The sequence below is a fragment of the Schistocerca gregaria genome, chromosome 1 (assembly GCF_023897955.1).
Source record: "Schistocerca gregaria isolate iqSchGreg1 chromosome 1, iqSchGreg1.2, whole genome shotgun sequence".
Lineage (NCBI taxonomy): Eukaryota > Metazoa > Arthropoda > Insecta > Orthoptera > Acrididae > Schistocerca > Schistocerca gregaria.
The window spans coordinates 728,432,763-728,451,208 of NC_064920.1; the positions used below are offsets into that span (position 1 = coordinate 728,432,763).

Below are 18,446 nucleotides of genomic sequence, written 5' to 3' on the forward strand. Positions count from 1 at the left end.
ACACAAGATCGCGTGTTGAGAGAGAAGCGAGAGAGAGCGAGAGAGCGAGAGAGAGAGAGAGAGCGAATGACGGAGAGCGAGAGAGAGCGAGGGAAGAGAGAGAGAGAGAGCGGGATTGGAGAGAGAGAGAGAGCGAGGAGAGAGAGAGAGCGCGAGAGGGATGAGTGAGAGCGAGAGAGAGAGGAGAGCGAGACGGAGAGAGAGCGAGAGAGAGAGACGAGAGAAGAGAGCGAGAGAGCGAGAGAAGCGAGAGAGAGAGAGAGAGCGAGAGAGAGAGGCGCGCGCACGCACCGCGCGCAAGCAGTGGGGAGCTGGTGGAAGTGAGAAACACAATGGTTAAGTCCATTTCACAATATTTTTGATATGTAGAAAGTTATGCATCATTTGTTGTAACATATGCAATTCAACATCATGCAGCATGCTCAAACCTGATCATGTTTTGTTCCCATCACTATTGGTGTGCTGTTAATCTGAAGAACATATAGTGTACTTCATTTTGCAATGTGTTGCACACCAGTCATGTCTTGATTCATGACGAATTACCACACGTTATAACAAATGGTGCATAACTTTTTACCTATCAAAAGCACTGCAAAACAGACTTCACCATTATGCTTTCTCGTCAAATTCCTACCCTTAAAACATTTATCACATGAGCCCCAACCCCCGTTCCACTGAATAAATGTGAGCTAAATCCAATGTGGTGGATAGCGAGATGGCAGAGTGGTCTCACAGGTCACCCAAAAATGCTTCCCCCACCCCTTTACTTTTATCCATATCCACCCCATTCCCACCCCTTACCAGTTTCAGGACATTTAGCCCGGTCCAGACTTGTGGAACATCCTGTGTAGTGCAAGACTCGAGCACCATTATGAAAATGGATCAAATGGCTTCTGAGCACTATGGGACTTGACTTCTGAGGTCATCAGTCCCCTAGAACTTAGAACTACTTAAACCTAACTAACCTAAGGGACATCACACACATCCATGCCCGCAGGCAGGATTCGAACCTGCGACCGTAGCGGTCGCGCGATTCCAGACTGGAAGCGCCTAGAACTGCTCGGTCACACTGGCCAGTCGCACCCATTATGAAACAACTTATTCACTGATAAAATCTGAAGTGTGTGTAAAAAAAAAAAGAAAGCTGGTTTGGACAGTACACCTATTTCTATAGGCAACCCTAATGGAGGGAAACATACATTTAGTCAACCATATCTATCAGATTTTGTGGAGATGTGCTTTCAATTTATATTTCCTTGGATGTGAGAAATTTGTCAATATTAAAAGATTTTAGTGATACAGCCAAATTTTCTGTTCTTCAGGTGAGTGATGTCACTGTTTCAATGATTGGTTAATTTTCAAAACCTCCCTCACAGGGAGGTGTGAAAGCATTACACTCATTCAACTGCCCTTGTAATAGTAAACCTAACTCCACCACTACTTGACATTTCATTTTAAACATACTCTAGTTCTGATACTTCCTGATTGCTCTAGTTCTGATACTTCCTGATTGAGGAGTCAGTTACGTCATCCATAGCTGGGCACCAAAAACCTTGGGACTTAACAATTCCATTTTTCTTTCATTCACTTTGTAAGACACATCTGAGCTTGACAAGAGGCAATGGGAAGAGTCATCTACAGGCTAATATATTTCTTTCAAGTTCATATGATATATTTTTTACTTATCATATAATTCAGATTCCCAAGCAGAACTTATCGAGACGTGGTCAATATATTGCAGACAACTGTAGATGAAAAGTGTTAAATTTGTAAGAGATTTATTTACAGTATGCAGAACTATTACCATCAATATTATAAAGCTTCAATAAAGTTTCTTATCATAAACAAAAACAGCCTCATAAACCACTGCTGGAGGAAAATAATGTTGACCCACTGCTACTTTTTGTTTTTCATTTAGCTTCTATACTCAGAAATGCAAAAAGATTCTGTACTTCTAAAATACATGTACTTACTTGGCAATGGCCACACCAAGGTGCATAAAATTTGACAAAATGTCTACCCTTCGCCACATGGTCTTCAAATGTGTCTTCCGTTAGTTCTACAAGCCCACTAACTGGTTCAGGTACCTTAGGTTGAGTTTCACTGTCCTGAAACACAGCAGCCATTAGAGATAACTCCAAAATAAATTCAGAATATACACTTCTCTTAAGTACAGAGCACGCACGCACGCACGCACACACGCACGCACGCACACGCGCACACACACACACACACACACACACACACACACACACACACACACACACACACACACACACACTCTCTCTCTCTCTCTCTCTCTCTCTCTCTCTCTCTCTCACACACACTCTCACTCTCACTGTCACTCTCTCTCTACTCTTTACTGCAAATTTTTAAAGTAATGTTCAGTTCAATTAAACAATGACTTTGCTCAGATATTTAATATTTCTTTATTTCAGGACGTATTCACAGGGAGAATTCATGAACTACCTTTCGACTATTTAGTGTCGTCACCAGCAGACATCACAATGGAGGTAGGTGAGCTGGTGTGGTTATCAGGACAGAAAAGTGCAGACACCAGCCATGGGGGCACATGCAATGAATGGTACAGCCAGATCTGCTGATTGAATTTTTTTACCATTTTGGGTCACTATGAACCCATAATTTCTGCAATTCTTGCAGAAACAGCTGTACCTAAAGAAGGACCAGGAGCAGCAGCAGTAGCAGCAGGATGAGCAGATGCATGCGTCCCTAAACCAGAAAGCAGAGTTGCTTCATGCCCATGCCATGCAGGTGGTAGGCCATGTACCCACCATGCAGTTTTCTCCCCAGGCCACCCACCAGCACCAACCACCTGCAAGTTTCAATGAGTCTACAGATGTTGGGAAAATTACCTGCACTGGTTCTCGCCGTACTGCATATCACTGAACCAGTGGACAAAGCCACCTTGTTATTGTCTGGCAGAACACAGTTGCATGAAGTTGTGCAAAATTCGAAGTCTTCCACTGAACACAAGAAACTCTCCTTTGAAACTTAAACTGTGTGTCAGACTGAGACTAACTCAGGACCTTTGCCTTTCACAGACAAGTGCTCTACCATCTGAGCCACCCAAGAACAACTCACGCCCCATCCTCACAGCTTTTCTTCTGCCAGTACCTTGTCTCCTACTTTCCAAACTTCACAGAAGCTCTCCTGCGAACCTTGCAGAACTAGCAGATGGTAGAGCACTTGCCCAGGAAAGGCAAAGGTCCCAAGTTCAAGTATTGGTCCGGCACACAGTTTTAATCTACTAGGAAGTTTCATATCAGCACACACACTGATGCAGAGTGAAAATCTCATTGTGGAAACATCCCCAGGCTGTGGCTAAGCCATGTCTCTGCAGTATTCTTTCTTCCAGGAGTGCTAGTTCTGCAAGGTCCGCAGGAGAGCTTCTGTGAAGTTTGGAAAATAGGAGACGAGGTACTGGCGGAAGTAAAGCTGTGAGGACGGGGTGTGAGTCATGCTTGGGTAGCTCAGATGGTAGAGCACTTGCCCATGAAGGCAAAGGTCCCGAGTCCAAGTCTCGGTCCGGCAGATAGTTTTTATCTGCCAGGAAGTTTCACTTCTTTAGCCAATGTTCCCAGAATGAACAATCACATGAGCCGAAAGCAGTGGTAAGGGACATCCTTTCTGAGAACTGGCATGTGACAAAATTAGGTGTGCAATGTGAACGACCCCCCCCCCCCCCCCCCGTGCCCCATAGACACCACTGACAGTTGCAGTGCAGTTGAGTTGTAACTTGTGTGATAAATACCTGTACTTGCAGTTAGATGCAGCTTCTCACACTTTCTTGATCCTTCGGGCTTTACTAGTTAAATCACGTGCCTTTCAGAATCTCATCTGCATGAAGAATTTATCAACATTGTTTGGAGCAATTGATTCAGGACATTCCCTGTCGTGTAAACTATCTTGATGGGCTCCATGCAAGAAAAACATTTACAAAACCTATAGGCGGTTTTCAACACCTTCTGGAGAACGGTCTTTGTTGCAAACTTAAAAAGTGTAGTTTTTTCAATCCAAGGTGAATTTTATTTTGGGACTTATGCTTACCTAAGTAAGCTTTGTCTCTACAGATGAATACATCAAAACCATCATATATCCGCTGGTACCCAAGAGCCTGCAGGAGCTTCTCTTTTTTTAAGATTTCATTTTATTCTAAGTGCATTCCACAGGCTGTGCACCTCTGCTGTCCTCTTAATAGATTTGCCGAATGGATGTTAATTTTGTCTGGTCTGCAGATTGTCAACCAGCTTTTCAGTTCCTCAAGCAGTGTTTGTGTTCTGCTTTCTTTGTGGCTTCTTTTACACTGGGTAAAGTTTTAACTCTGCCCTGTAACACATCTCAGTACGGCATTGGTGTGGTTCTGTCCCATCAGAAACCCTGGTGGCACTAAATAACTTATCACTTACACATCAAAGATGGCTATTTTATTTGAAATTAAAAAGTTTCACATTTTCTTTCACGGGGCATGGTTCCTGCTCATCATTGACTGCAAGCCACTGGCTTCCTTACTTACCCTCATTCCAAGCTGCCAGACAACACTGCCCACCAATGGTAGATGTGAGCCCCTCTTCCTCAGTAATCACTGCTATGACATACATTACTGCTCCAGTGCCCAGCGAGCAAATGCTAATGCACTATCGCAGCTGCGGGAGGTTCTCGTGTTTGTGTTGAACGACACTCTGAACCAAATGCTGTCAGATTTCCAATGATAGTGTGAGAGGTTCTGACAACCACGGCCGCTGACCCACTTTAACAGAAAAGTGTTTCAGCTGTCCAGACCCACAAGAAGAACAATCATTTCAAATGGTCATCGTCATTACCCCCTTCCCCTCCGCTCTCCTCAGCACTGAGTTTTCTCGCATATCCCAGCTGCTGCATGCTTTGCACTGGGGTAGGGGTACATTTCATATGAAGGCATGGGTACAATGTTATATCTACTGGTCAGTGATTGATCATGACATTGAACATCTGGAGCAGGCTTATACACAGAACCAGATGGCACCAGTTCCTTCTTGGCCAGTCCTGGAGTACATTTTGAATAGGGTGCATGTTGATTACACAAGACCTTTTTTTGGGCAGTATGTGGCTGTCAGATTTTAATGTTTCATCAAAGTTTCTGTATGTGGCAAAGTTGTCCTCCATATAGCTGATTACCACTGTTCACATGTTGTAGGTCATCTTTACTATCGAGGGATACCCAGGACATTCGTGTCCAGTAAAGGTCACCAACTTGCGTCGCAAGAGTTTCATGACTTGTATATTTCCAATGGTATTCAGCATGTGTTAGAAGTTGTTTGTGCTGGATAACAGCCAGGAGCAGCTGATGCGACATGCAAGTAAGTTACACCCACGCCCATTTGGCTCATCATCATCACTGTCTTCAATTTATCTGGGCAGCAGTGTTACTAGCAACACTGTTCCAGGTGCAGGCTTCCATTTGCAATGGTGTGCTTCCCCATAGGACCCCACCTCCCCTTCACACCCTGCCATGCCCCCCTTCTCCCTTCACCAACCCCCAGTAAGGCTCGCTCCTATGTCTCCTAATGTGGAGCCCGTGGACTTTGAATCACCGTCCTCCTCCTCCAGCGGTGGATGTGGACTTGCTTCTGCTGGTGCCAGTGGATCAACTGTTGCCTTCACATCTGCAACCTGCTGTCCTCCAGTGGAACCAGTGGTAAAGGCATTGTCTCCTTCAGCAATTAGTCTACTGCTCGGGTCTACCGTGTTCTCCCCGGTTCTGCAACCAGAGCTCACGGCCCAAGCCTGGCCATTTTTGGCCCTACATGGCCCTTTCTTGGGAGAGGAATATAGTGCACCAGTGGGCATCATGATGGAGATAGAAGAGCCGGTGGTGTTATTGTTGTGGAACAGTGTGAACAACTGTCATGGGGAGGTGCATGCAATGCATGGTTTGGGCAGGGTCCACTGACATAACTGTTGACTTGCACAGCAAGCTTCCACTGCCTCCAGCAGGGTTCTGATCCTTGATTTGTTGTGGAGCTATCTTCAGCCCACGCAATGTCTTGTGCTGACAGTGACACCCTTGAGAAATTACTGCACTATAGACTTGTAAAGCATCTTGTCTATTTCAATATAAAGTCCTTTAGTGATATTTCCTAAGCCCACTGATGTTTCACACATGTTTAAGGGACACACAGTTTTGGTTTTACACATTTATTTCCTAATTACTACTCTCTTGTTATTCTCAGGTTAAATTATGTACTGTCATTATGCCAAATAGTCTATCAAGGGATACTGAACATCTACAAAGAAGGTAGCATGTATAATCGAAAGTTTGTCTGGCCAAGGGAGAACACTGTAGATGTACTGAAACTTACTGAACGGCAGACACCTGATAGACGCTAACTGTTCTTCTCAAAGCCTACATACCTATTTTCAAAATTCAGCATTAAGTGAAGAATCTAGGAATACACTACACCAGCCTACGTACTGTTTCCCACAGACCACAGTGACAAGGTTACACTAATTACAATGGGGCAGAGACATTTAATGAAACATTCCTCATATGCTCAATATGCACATGGAATAGGAATAAGCCCACAATGTATTGTCTATGCCACACACTTCAGCATTGTTTGTTTATGAAATACAGATGTGGACATACTTAGATCCTTAATTTATATTCATGTTTGATGAATGTATATGTGTAAGGGCAATGTAACTGTACAAGTGTGTGTGCATGTGCATGCGTGCACTCCAGCTCTGAAGGAGGTTTGAACCAAGAGCTAGCACAGTTCTGTCTTGTTTACGAGCCTATCGACAAATCAGCATCTCAGCCATTTGGTGAGTGTTACCATTATTCCTCAAATTATTTACATTCCACAAGTACTTTCCATCAGCTTATTTCTATGATGTTGAGGAAACTAGCCAAATGCACATTTCTCTTCTCAGTAAGGAAAAGAAATGGGAACTTAGTCTTCTTTTAAGTTCAGTATCCTCAAAAATAATGTACAAAAATCAGAGAATGACTCAATTCTGTATATGAACATGCTATAAAATCAATACTGATATTTTCCTTTCTGTAAAAAAACTAATGGTAATGTTACCTGGACTGTGATACCTAATTGCTCCTCTATGAAAGTCGAAAAAGCTTTCAAACTTCTTGTTCCTCTATACTTCACGCCTTCATTTTCACCCGCCTTGAAAAATTTCAAACTGGAAAGCAGAAAAGGAAACTGTTTAATAATGAGGTTACCCATTAAAAATGAGAACCAATGATTAGTGTTAAACCATTTCAGCAACTGGTATAAAAGGACTACTACTTACACAGATAAAACATTCAGTTACTCAGTCTATAATTTTTATGAAAATCAAATATTAATAATAACAAAGAGGGTATGCTACTATTTATTTTTAAGAGAGGAATTATACAACAAAGGAGCTACTAAATAAACAAGTGGAACTTCTTGAGCACTGTATCTGACACGTTGTATCTGATTGGCCTTTTTCAACTTTCAGTAGTTAGTTTGTCATGTAAATCCCACATTTCCAATGTGGAACGTTACATCATAATGGATGCTGAAGAAGTTACAGTGTTGCTTGAGAAATTTCATATCAGTGAAGTTTGTCCCGGGTAGTTTCCGCTGAGGACAAACTGATGGATAAATACTCAACTTCATTATCTGTCACAAAAATTACTTAACAGAAAGAGTAACTTTGGTGTAATGAACTAGACTATAGAAAATATGAGTCATATGCTGACTATTAATGTCAAAACATTTAGTTGTATATGAAAAGTTTACTAGTTTTTACTATTTTTTCCTTCTGTCCCAGTTTGGCAACATTGGTCACATACAACACTGTGTTATTCATTACTTCCCTTTATCATTAGACTGACTGGACAAGAACTCGAGAAACAATTTCATTTTACAGAGCAGCAATCTATATTGGTTTATCTGAAAGTCCAACTTAACCCTTTTTTTTTCTTTTTTTTTTTTTTGAGCAGGTGCACCATTTTTCATGATGAGTGGTCATACGGCACACTTCATACACTTTTACAGAATGGCTGTCTTTATGTTGCCAAGGTAAACATGTATAAGCAAAATCATAGTTTAATCTTAGTTTAATCAAACAATGATAAAATAAATAATATGAGCTAAAGCATTGTTTCATTAAACAAGCTTTCATTATATTTCACTGTTGCCATGGACAGGTGTTACACACAACAATGACCCCACTCTAATCATTAAGGAATGCAGTTGCATCAGATCCCGGCCAACCGCTTATTTCATTAGTAATCATTTCGTAGAAAATTGCCTCCTCGTGGGATCGTGCTGCTAGCTCGTAATCTGTGTCATTTTCTTCCCTGGGTCGTAAATTTTTTTTCTCACCTAGCTTGCTGTTTAGTTTTATATAAACTGCTGCTCACTTGGACACCTGACAACAAAATCTGTAACTGTGTTAGTTGAAGCAATAACAAAGGAATTGCTATGGGCTCGTAGTTGTGAAACAACACTGAACAAAACAATTTTATCTGTTGTTGGTGCACTTTATACATAGGTGCACCTGGTCCTGGTTAATCTGTTAGCAGTATTGAATGAGAAAAGTTAAGAAAAAGACATTGCATCTGCTTAAGGGATTCCTCAGGCAAATCAATATTTTGCTCAGGCAGAGCCTTATCAGAGACCATTAACAGCACGCTTTTGGTATTGGGGGCAATCTACAGCTCTGGAATTTTGAGAAATACCTGGCTGATATATTTTCAAAATTTCACAACATCCAATTTTACAGATGGTTTGCACAAGAGATGACACTTTTTACAAGCACAAACCAACAAGATTTATTTGAAAACATTCTGTTTATACACCCTTAAGATATTGGAAAATTGTTGGAGAGCTTTATTTCACCAGACAACGTACAGGGTGTTTCACAATCCCTATTAAAGGCTTCTAGGGGTTGCAGAGGTGACTTAATAGATAAAGTTTTGTTAAGGAACGTCACACCCGAAAATGTACCATTTGGATGGAAAACAAGTTAGAAGATCAGATGACACTCAAATCTCCCACTTCATGGTACACGCACACAGTAGAGATAATGAGCTCTGACCTGTGTGCTCTACAGGAGCCCACAGTATGGGCAATGTTTCGAGGACTCATCATCGGGTTCTCCTTTACACAACAAAAGGATTTCCTCTGAAAAGTCCACAGTGCATTGTGCCCATGGAACACCACAGTCAAATCTGCCAGTTGTGAACTTACCGGTTTCTCTCAGCTGTTGTAATTGGACTAAAATGATATGCAATGTCTTAATTACAACAGGGACTGATGACTATGCCTTCATCTCAGTTTGTGCACATACCGTGAAGTGGTATATTTGAAAGATATCCAATCTTTAAACTTACACATATGTAATGTTATACTTCCAGACACGAGTTCCTTTTCAAAATTTTGTCTATTAAGCACCCTATACAGCCCCTAGAAGCATGTAATAGGAATTGTGAAACACCTTGTACATCTATTTTGAAATAATTTTAATTTGCGACAGAGACAATGTGGTAACTTACATCCAACTTAACAATTAATCCAACAGGCAAAGCATCTAAATGGTCATGAAGAAAAGACAAAAATAAGAACTGATGATCATTTTGCTATCTTGTGATATAACACTGTGTCATAGATGCAGACAGTTTAATTGCAAATATTAGAAGATACCATTTAAAATCTGGTTAAGAGAAATGTTACTGAAAGAGCCAATATGCAGGAACTAAACAGAACTTTCTCAAGGACTAAAACTGCTAAACTGGAATCTTAGTTCATATTTTTCACTTTTAAAGAAAACATTACTATTTAGAGAAAGTCACTATTCACTAAGAAAGTCATCCAGGACATTGGTCAATGGGAATACACAAGAGCAGGAAACAACGTCATGCTAACAAGAGAGAAGGTCTGAATGTGTGAGAATCTACATGTGGCAGAAGAATGTGTCTGCAAGCATGAGCTAAAGTGTGGACTGGCTGGAACTAGAGGTATAAATGACAGAAAAAGAGAAAAATTAGATACACAGGAAACAAAGAAACCAAATGAATAGCTAGGCCAGCAAGAAATGGTTCAAATGGCTCTGAGCACTATGGGACTTGACTTCTGAGGTCATCAGTCCCCTAGAACTTAGAGCTACTTAAACCTAACTAACCTAAGGACATCACACACACCCATGCCCGAGGCAGGATTCGAACCTACGACCGTAGTGGTCGCGCGGTTCCAGACTGTAGCGCCTAGAACCACTCGGCCACCCCGGCCGGCTGCCATCAGGAAAGTAACACCTCATGAAGGTAGGATAAAAAGGCAAAATAAATTATGTAACAGTGACACAAAAAAGTAAATGAGGAGGAGTGAGGATGAAATAAATGTCAAGTAATCAAGCCATACGAATGGCGAGAAAGCATCAGCACATTACTTTAGTCATTCCACTGAGGTACAGAACTTCCATTACTCATGCGATGAAGTACACTAATTCCACAACTATTTTGTTGAATCTTTAATGTGTGTATTCTTTTTATGAGTAAATTCATGAAAATGATGAGAATACAGTATGAAGTAGTACATCAATCTAGATTAGTAAGGCATCTAGTGTCTAATCAGGATTCTGTGGCAATAGGGAGGCTGCAAATAGCAACTACAGGTGATGTGGAAAGAAGAATAAGAATGTAATTTAGAGTAGAACATTAGAAAAATTTTAGTCTTTGCAGAGAAGTTAATGGATGTACTTTTAATCAGGACAGTATAGTACTATCCCAGACAGGAGTCATTACCGATTTCTGCTGAAGTTATGGTTTACTTACCACATCCACTATCAATTAAGGCTGAAGCTACCCATATTTTCCCCACAACATCCACAGGTGGAGGTTTGTGCAGTCTTGTGGGTAGGACTTTGAGTTGAGACTACTGATAATCCTATCTCAGTTATGTGTAACACAAGGTTTTTTTTTTTTTTTTTTAAGTTCAAGAAAAGCTCAGAGACAGAATTAGTGATGAATACGCAAGTACTTTTTTCTGGTGCCTAGAAAAGCATGTATTTCATATGCCTGGATTTCAAATCATGAAAAAATTCCAAAGCTGAAGACAACTGCTTTCTGTCCAGGTGATGAATTTATTCCATCAAAAGAGCTCCCTGAATTTTTTAGATTCTAATTGACAGAAATTCTGAAATCTCCTGAACAGAGTGTTTTTGTACGCAAGTTTTCCTTTACTAGTACCAAAATGATTTTTTTAAAAACTGTTCCATCACTTATCCACTGTTACCAGTTCCACTCAAAACTACAAGATATGAAACAAGCTTTTTTATTGACTGATGAAACAAATCTTTAAACTTTGCTGCAAAGCTGTTGCACAGAATTTACAATATTTTACTATAACATTTTAATTACACAAACTCAAATTATATATTTCAGCATCATAATTTGCGAAAGTGTGATGACCAATTTCTCTGTCTTACCCTCAGGAAGACATGTGGCACTCACACACAAGGCTTGTCCAGAAAGTAATGTCACCAGTTCTATTCTATGTTCCTACTGGTCTGGTCAGAGTGCAGTCTTCCTGCCCAGGCTGCTTTGTGGAGGTTGATAACTTCCAAACACAGCTAACCCTAGTTTCCTCCAAGCTCCCTCAGAGGGAAGATGTGTCCCTTGGTTGTCTCATTCCAGCCACAATGCAGTATTCATCTGAACAACAACAGTATACCAGGTGTAGAAGTATGAAACCGGAATTTGGTTGCAATAATTACACATCCGTTGTTTGAAGCTGAAACAATATTTTATTCAAAATAATCTGCATTGCTATTTACACATTTCTCCCACCTCTCCAGCAGGCTATGAATGTCAAAAAAAAAAGTTGTTCTTTAAAAATGAACCAGTCAGTAAGCCATTTTCGTACATTTCCATACAAATTGAAGCATTGTTCAGTGAAAGTGTGTCCCAGTGATGCAAATCGACAATAATCAGAAGGAGCCAAGTCTGGAGAATAAGCCGCAATGCATAGTATTTTCCAACTGAATGCCTCTAGCATTTCCCTGGCACGTTTTGCTGGGTGTGATGGTGGGTTATCTTGGAGCAATATTACTATGTTGCCTACTATTGGCAGCGATCAGTTTTAATGGTTTCACAAGGTTTTAGCAGCTCATAGTAGATGACACTCTTCTGATCCCACAAAACACAAAGCATTGTCTTCTTTCCAAAGCGTTTTGGTCTTGCAGTGGATGTCGATGGTTTGCCTGGATTCACCCATGATTTATAGCACTTAGGATTCCCAAAATATATCCACTTTTCTTCACCTGTCACTATTCAATGGAGAAATGACTTTTTATGTGGTAAGCATCATTTAACAAGCAGTCTTTCGATTTACTTGCTGTCTTTCATTCAGTTCATGCAGAACCCTTTTTCCCCACTTTCTGCACTTTTTCCGTAGCGTTCAACCTAAGAGAAACAGCCTTCAGATTCAATTGTTCTGCGAGTTCCTGTCAAGTTTGAGTATCATCTTCACCTAACAAGGCCTGCAATTCTTTATCTTCGAACTTTCTTGGTGGTTTCCCACGCTCATCGTTTCCCATGTCAATATCACCACTTTTGAATTTTTTTAACAACTCAAAACACTGTTTCTCCAAGAGCACATTCACCGAAAGCTTTGATAAGCATTCAAGTGATTCTGCAGCAGTTTTCTCAAATGATAACAGAAAACTAATGCTGTCCGCAAATCATAGTTCGTAGTTACAAAACTGTAATGTTTACAGGTTTCAAACAGATCCCAATGTATGGAAATGGAACTTGCATTACTGTGTACTGACATTCGTCATCACCTGTTACAGGAAGCAGATGGCACTGCAGACATAGTCTCATAGGTTCTACACTGACAGCTAGCATTATCTATAGAGAAATTCCGGTTTCATGCTTCTACATATGGTATGATTAAATTCTGTCAGTAACTTGGAAAATGCACCGTTGAAACATTTCCAATGATTGAGCAGGAACTTGCCAATAAATGTCTGTTAAAATGGGACACCATTTGGCACAAGGTGTTTTTGGAAAGCTGGGATGACTTTGACAATTAAGCTCACTTTGGACACTAAAAAGGTGATTGTGGGAGATGTATGTTAACTTTTGAACACAGGGCATGAAGGTGCTCACAAAGCTGGGGAAAAAGAGAAAAGGACGAGAAAAAAGTCATGTGCATCAAACCAGACAATGCCAGCTCTAGGAAACTCCACCAAAACTATGTACCCAGCCACACTGCCTTCTTGTGACTTCCCCTCCCGTGAATTGAGGACCAGAGTACAGCATAGTCCATATCAATTCAGGCAGGCTAGGAAAAAATATTACCTTCATAGTCTCGGATGTTATTGAATTTAGCATATGTTAAAATGAAGGACTATGTAAGGAACAGATATTTTTTGTTTTCTCCAAAAAAATTTCTGCTTTGAGATACGGCTCTCCAAAGAATACACAGCACATACCATTTTGAAGATGTGAATTTCGAAAAAAAAAAAAAAAAAATTAAAATGCTGTATCTCCAGAACAGTTCTAGATACTTTGTTGTTGTTTTTTTTTTTTTTATCTGGAAGATAATTGCTTTATGATTACAAACAAATCCTCCACCTGGACTTATCTGTCCAAGTTCTTTTACTATAGTGCTCGGAATTTTTTTAAATTTATGGATTTTTTCGAAAATGCCAATCCATAAATTTTTTTTTTCTGTTAATTAGTATCATGTAGTACTATATTCTCTGTAATGGAGAGGTTCTACTTTTAAGTTGGACACGTTTTAATTTTTTTTTTTACTTTCTAGGGTAATGGATGCCTTCACTGAAGTAGTTTCTTACAAATTTCTTTATTACAATGTTTGTTTTTTTCCGTAAATTATAAAAAAAATTCAAAAGGCAACAGTAAAAGAACTTCCACAGATATGCCCAAACAAAGGGTACCATTGTAATCATAAACCAATTATCTTTCAAATAAAAAAAGCTCTAACCTACTCCTGAATCTTAACATATGCTAAATTCAATAACATCTGAGACTATGAAGGTAGCCCCCCTGCCTGAAGTGATACAGATTATGCCGTACACGGTTACTCCGATAAGAGGTGACTGCAAGGGAAGGTCATGTCCAGAGTAGAGACACTGTAGGGAAACTGTGATCATGACTGCAAAAATACCATGATAGTTCGGATGCTAGGGAAGGAAAAAATGCATTTCACATAATTGAACAGCAGTTATTTACACCTGACCCATGGTGGAGGGACCCCGGCCTCGATGAGCTGGTTGGTCACAGGGCTAGTCCAAAGGCACCTGTCACAAATCAAAGACCCCAGAATGCTGTATTGGGTCCAGCATCTGTAAAGCTGAAGGGGATGTTGAGCCATATGCAAGACTCCCATGATCAAGATGGGACAGTATGAGAGCTATGTAAAGCCACAGAAGTGTGTTACCGAGGCAGCAAAGATTATTACCAACACTTTTGCTTAAGTCAGGGAAGATGCAGAAGCCACATCAACTGGGGATCAAATTCAGTCTCAAAAAAGCAATAAGACTCTGCCACATCGAGCAACTGGTCACCGAGGTATAGTTCTAGTTGAAGATGGACAGTATAATGACCTGTCTTGGTGGCTGGAAACTGACAGAAATGGGTGAGAGCGCCTTTTGTATGGCACCCTGTAGTCAGCATTCAGCAACATCCACAGTTGAGACACAATAGTAAAAGCAAACATCATCAGCTTACAAGGATGGTGATACTGTATACACCACAGCTGTAGTAGACCATTGATAGCCACCAAAAAAAGGGACAAGCTCAATACAGAGATCTGTGAGACCCATTCTCTTGTTCAGTGGAGGGTACTGTAGGAAGCACCAACTTGACGCCAGAAACTACACTTTGATGATAAGCCAGACAAGAGTCAAACTGGCCTCTGACACTCCACTCAAGTGCAGTGATGAGGATGTGATGACGCGATGTAGAGTCGTAAGTCCTTTGCATGTGTAAGAAGACAGGAATAAGGTGTTGTCGGCAGGCAAAAGCCATCCAGATGGCAGACTTCAAGCAGACGAAATTGTCAGCAGCAGAACAGCCTTGGAAAAAATCATTCTAAGTCGGAGCCAAAAGGCCCTGAGACAACATAGCTGCCGGATCACTGTCGATTCAAGCAACTTGCAGTTTAATGAGACTAATTGGATAATAACTGGCCATCTTAAGGGGGTGGTTACCCAGTCATCCTCACTCCCAGTGTGATTGAAAATGGCTTAGATGTGCAATGCTGATCCATTGTCTAACTGTAGTCGAATGATATAATAATTATTTGTCAACTATTCAAACCTCTTCAAAAGTCTTGTTTTGCAGTGCTGCCAATTGATTTATGCACTGCAGGGTAATTTTGGCTGTTTATCTTCATTGCTACTGATAACATATTAAATCCTTCAAATCTGCACATTCAAAATTCACAAATTTTATTTGCTTCTATCCATATCTGTTCTGGGTTGACGTCGACAGTTGCTGTATGCAATGCCCCACTGGTGCTTTATCGTGCTGTTGAGTGTGAAGTAAAGTCTGATCGGAAGCTACAACTTCCTGTTATTTAATCTTGCTCACCTTGTTATTTCAGCACACTTGCCAACCTCTTCTGATTGAACTTCTTTTCTCAAAGTGCTACACTTACTGCTGGAAATTAAGGGTATAAGTCCATCATCCGGCTCTCGAAATGAATGCAAGAGTTCTCATAAAAAAAATAAAAAAAAAAAAAAAACAGTGCCTCACACATTTTACTCTTGTTTTCAATAATTGTACATTACACAGTTGATATATTATTTGGAACATTGCAGAAAATTGACAAGGAGAAAATCTAAAAAGGGTCTGTCTTAAATAATGGGTTTCAACTGAGTATACTCATGTAACAAGTTTTCGCTTGTGCCCATGACGTCCTAGGCATTGTCGAGGCTGCTCTTCCTCTACTTCACACTGTCTCTCCAACACAGAAACTGACAACAGGAAAATGGGACTCACTTCACCTGTTTTGTCTGGTGTCAGGAGGAGACAAATGCGAAACGATAGGGGTCTATTAGTCATCGGCAGCTCAAACAAATGGTGAATATTGGTAACCCTTAGGCGAATGACTGCAGGGGAAAGGAGAGGGCAACAGATGCACTCAGTGTGAACGCTAGAGGGCCTCATTCAACATGCTGAAGGGGGTATTGTGGCAGTCACTGAGGAAACAGAGTGCAACCAATTGGAATTGTAGCCCATGTCAGAACAAATGATGACTGACATCTGGGCTCAGTAGTCATTGTTGGGTCATTCCAGCGACTGGCAGAGAAGATTGAGAAGACCAGCCTTGCACTCAGAGTTTCAACAAAGCTCACAATTTGCACCATTTCCCCAGAACAGATTGTGGCCCTTTGGTCCCGAGATGAGTGGAGGGACTGAACCACAGACTTTGAAGGTTGTGTGACAAGCTAGGCTGTGGCTTTCTGGCCTTTCACAATAGTGTCGAGAACTGTAGGGTCCTCCTAAATGGGTCAGCCGTGCACTACACGTCAGAAGTTGCTACTCAGTTAGCTGACATTGTGTGGGGTGCGTACAACGTATTTTTTGGATCAGGTGACTGTCCATCCAATTAAGATAGTGATAGAGCTCAGAAAGCTAGAAGTATCAGTGTAAGATTGAAAGAAATGCCCCCCACAGATGAGAGTATTAAAATCCTAACGGTAAACTTTTGAAGGAGTCACAACAAAGTGCCAGAGATTGAAGTGCTCTTGAAAAGCAGTGAAGCTCATATAATACTAAGAACAGAAAGCTGGATGAAGCCTGAAGTTGATTAGCAGTGAGGTATTTGGGAAAAATTTATTAAATATACATTAAAGGGATAGGCAAATGGAAAATGGAGGTGGTGTACCTGTCGCAGTAGACAAGAAACTCAAATCCACCAAGACAGAGATTGAAGCTGTAGGTGAGATTGATTGCATAAGACTCAGTATCAGGGGTCTACATAAAATGATGATTGGATCCTTCTGTTGCCCACCAGACCGATCTCCTGATGTAACAGACAACTTTAGAGAAAACCTTAATTCAACTGTATGCAAGTTCCTCAATCACACAATAACCATTGGTGGAGATTTTACTCATCCAACAATTAATTTGGAAAATTACAGTTCTGTCAGCGTTGGGTGTGAAAAGACATCCAGTGAACATGGTAAACAATCACTGTAAATAAACTTATACGGAAACAGAAATTACAGCATAATAGATGTAAAACAAAAACTAAGGCTACAGAAAGAGATATGCTGAATGAAATGCATTTGGCTGTCAAGAGAGCAATGCATCATGGCTTCAATGGCTACTGCAGCAGAACATTGTCAAGCGATCTTTCACAGAATTCAAAGAAATTATGATCATATGTAAAGGTTGTTTCTGGCACCAAAGTTTGTGTCCAGTCCCTAGCGAATGAGACAGGAAATGAAACTGAGGGAGGCAAAGCAAAAGCTGAAATGTTTAACTCCGTTTTCAAATGTTCCTTTACAAAGGAAAACATAGGAGAGTTGCCCCAATTTAATCCTCGTACCACTGAAAGCATGAATGAAATAAGTATTAGTTTCAGTGGTGTTGAGAAACAGCTGAAATTATTAAAATTGAACAATGCTAGAGGCCTCAATTGAATCTCTGTCAGATTCTATACTGAACGGCAGCAAAGTTAGCCCCTTTTCTAACTATAATCTATCGTAGATCTCTCAAAGATTAGTAGAAGTGATCCATAAAACTACCATCTAACATCCTTGACACTGATTTGTAGTTGCATCTTAGAACATATTCTGAGCTCAAACACAATGAGGTTCTTGAACAGAATTACCTCCTCAATGCCCACCAGTATGTATTTCGAAAATATAGATTGTGTGAAACCCAACTCACACTTTTCTCACATTGGTCTTTGCTTTAGATCAAGGCAATAAAGTAGATGCAGTATCTCTTGATTTTCTGAAAGCGTACTGTCAAAAATACAATCATATAGGGTACCAAGTGAAATTTGTGGCTCGACTGAGGAGTTTTTGGTAAGGAGGACACAACATGTTACCTTGGATCGAGAATCATCTTCAAATGTAGAAGTAATTTCGGGCCTGCCCTAGGGAAGTGTGTTTAGAGCCTTGCTGTTCATGGTATATATTAATGACCTTGCAGACAATATTAACAGTAAAATCAGGCTTTTTGCAGATGATCCAATCATCTATAATGATCCAATCATCTATAATGAAGTACTATCTGAAAGAAGCTGCATAAATATTCAGTCAGATCTTGGTAAGATTTCAATACCATGCAGAGACTGGCAACTTCTCTAAATGCTCATAAATGTAAATTTTGCACTTCACAAAACGAAAAAACGTAAAAACTATAACATCAATGAGTCACTGTTGGACTCAGCCAACTCATACAAATATCTGTG

At 40.5% G+C, this 18,446-nt stretch overlaps 1 protein-coding gene across 1 annotated transcript in view; it reads right to left on the minus strand.

The window, feature by feature from the left end:
* Positions 1 to 18,446, minus strand: part of LOC126266864 (thioredoxin domain-containing protein 5 homolog) — a 91,195-nt gene that overhangs the window by 60,013 nt on the left and 12,736 nt on the right. The window contains exons 3-4 of the mRNA XM_049971489.1: positions 7,089 to 7,197; positions 1,974 to 2,108 (exon numbers count right to left, since the gene is read on the minus strand). Of these exons, the coding sequence (XP_049827446.1) occupies positions 1,974 to 2,108; positions 7,089 to 7,197 (244 nt within the window). The remainder of the gene's footprint in view (positions 1 to 1,973; positions 2,109 to 7,088; positions 7,198 to 18,446) is intronic.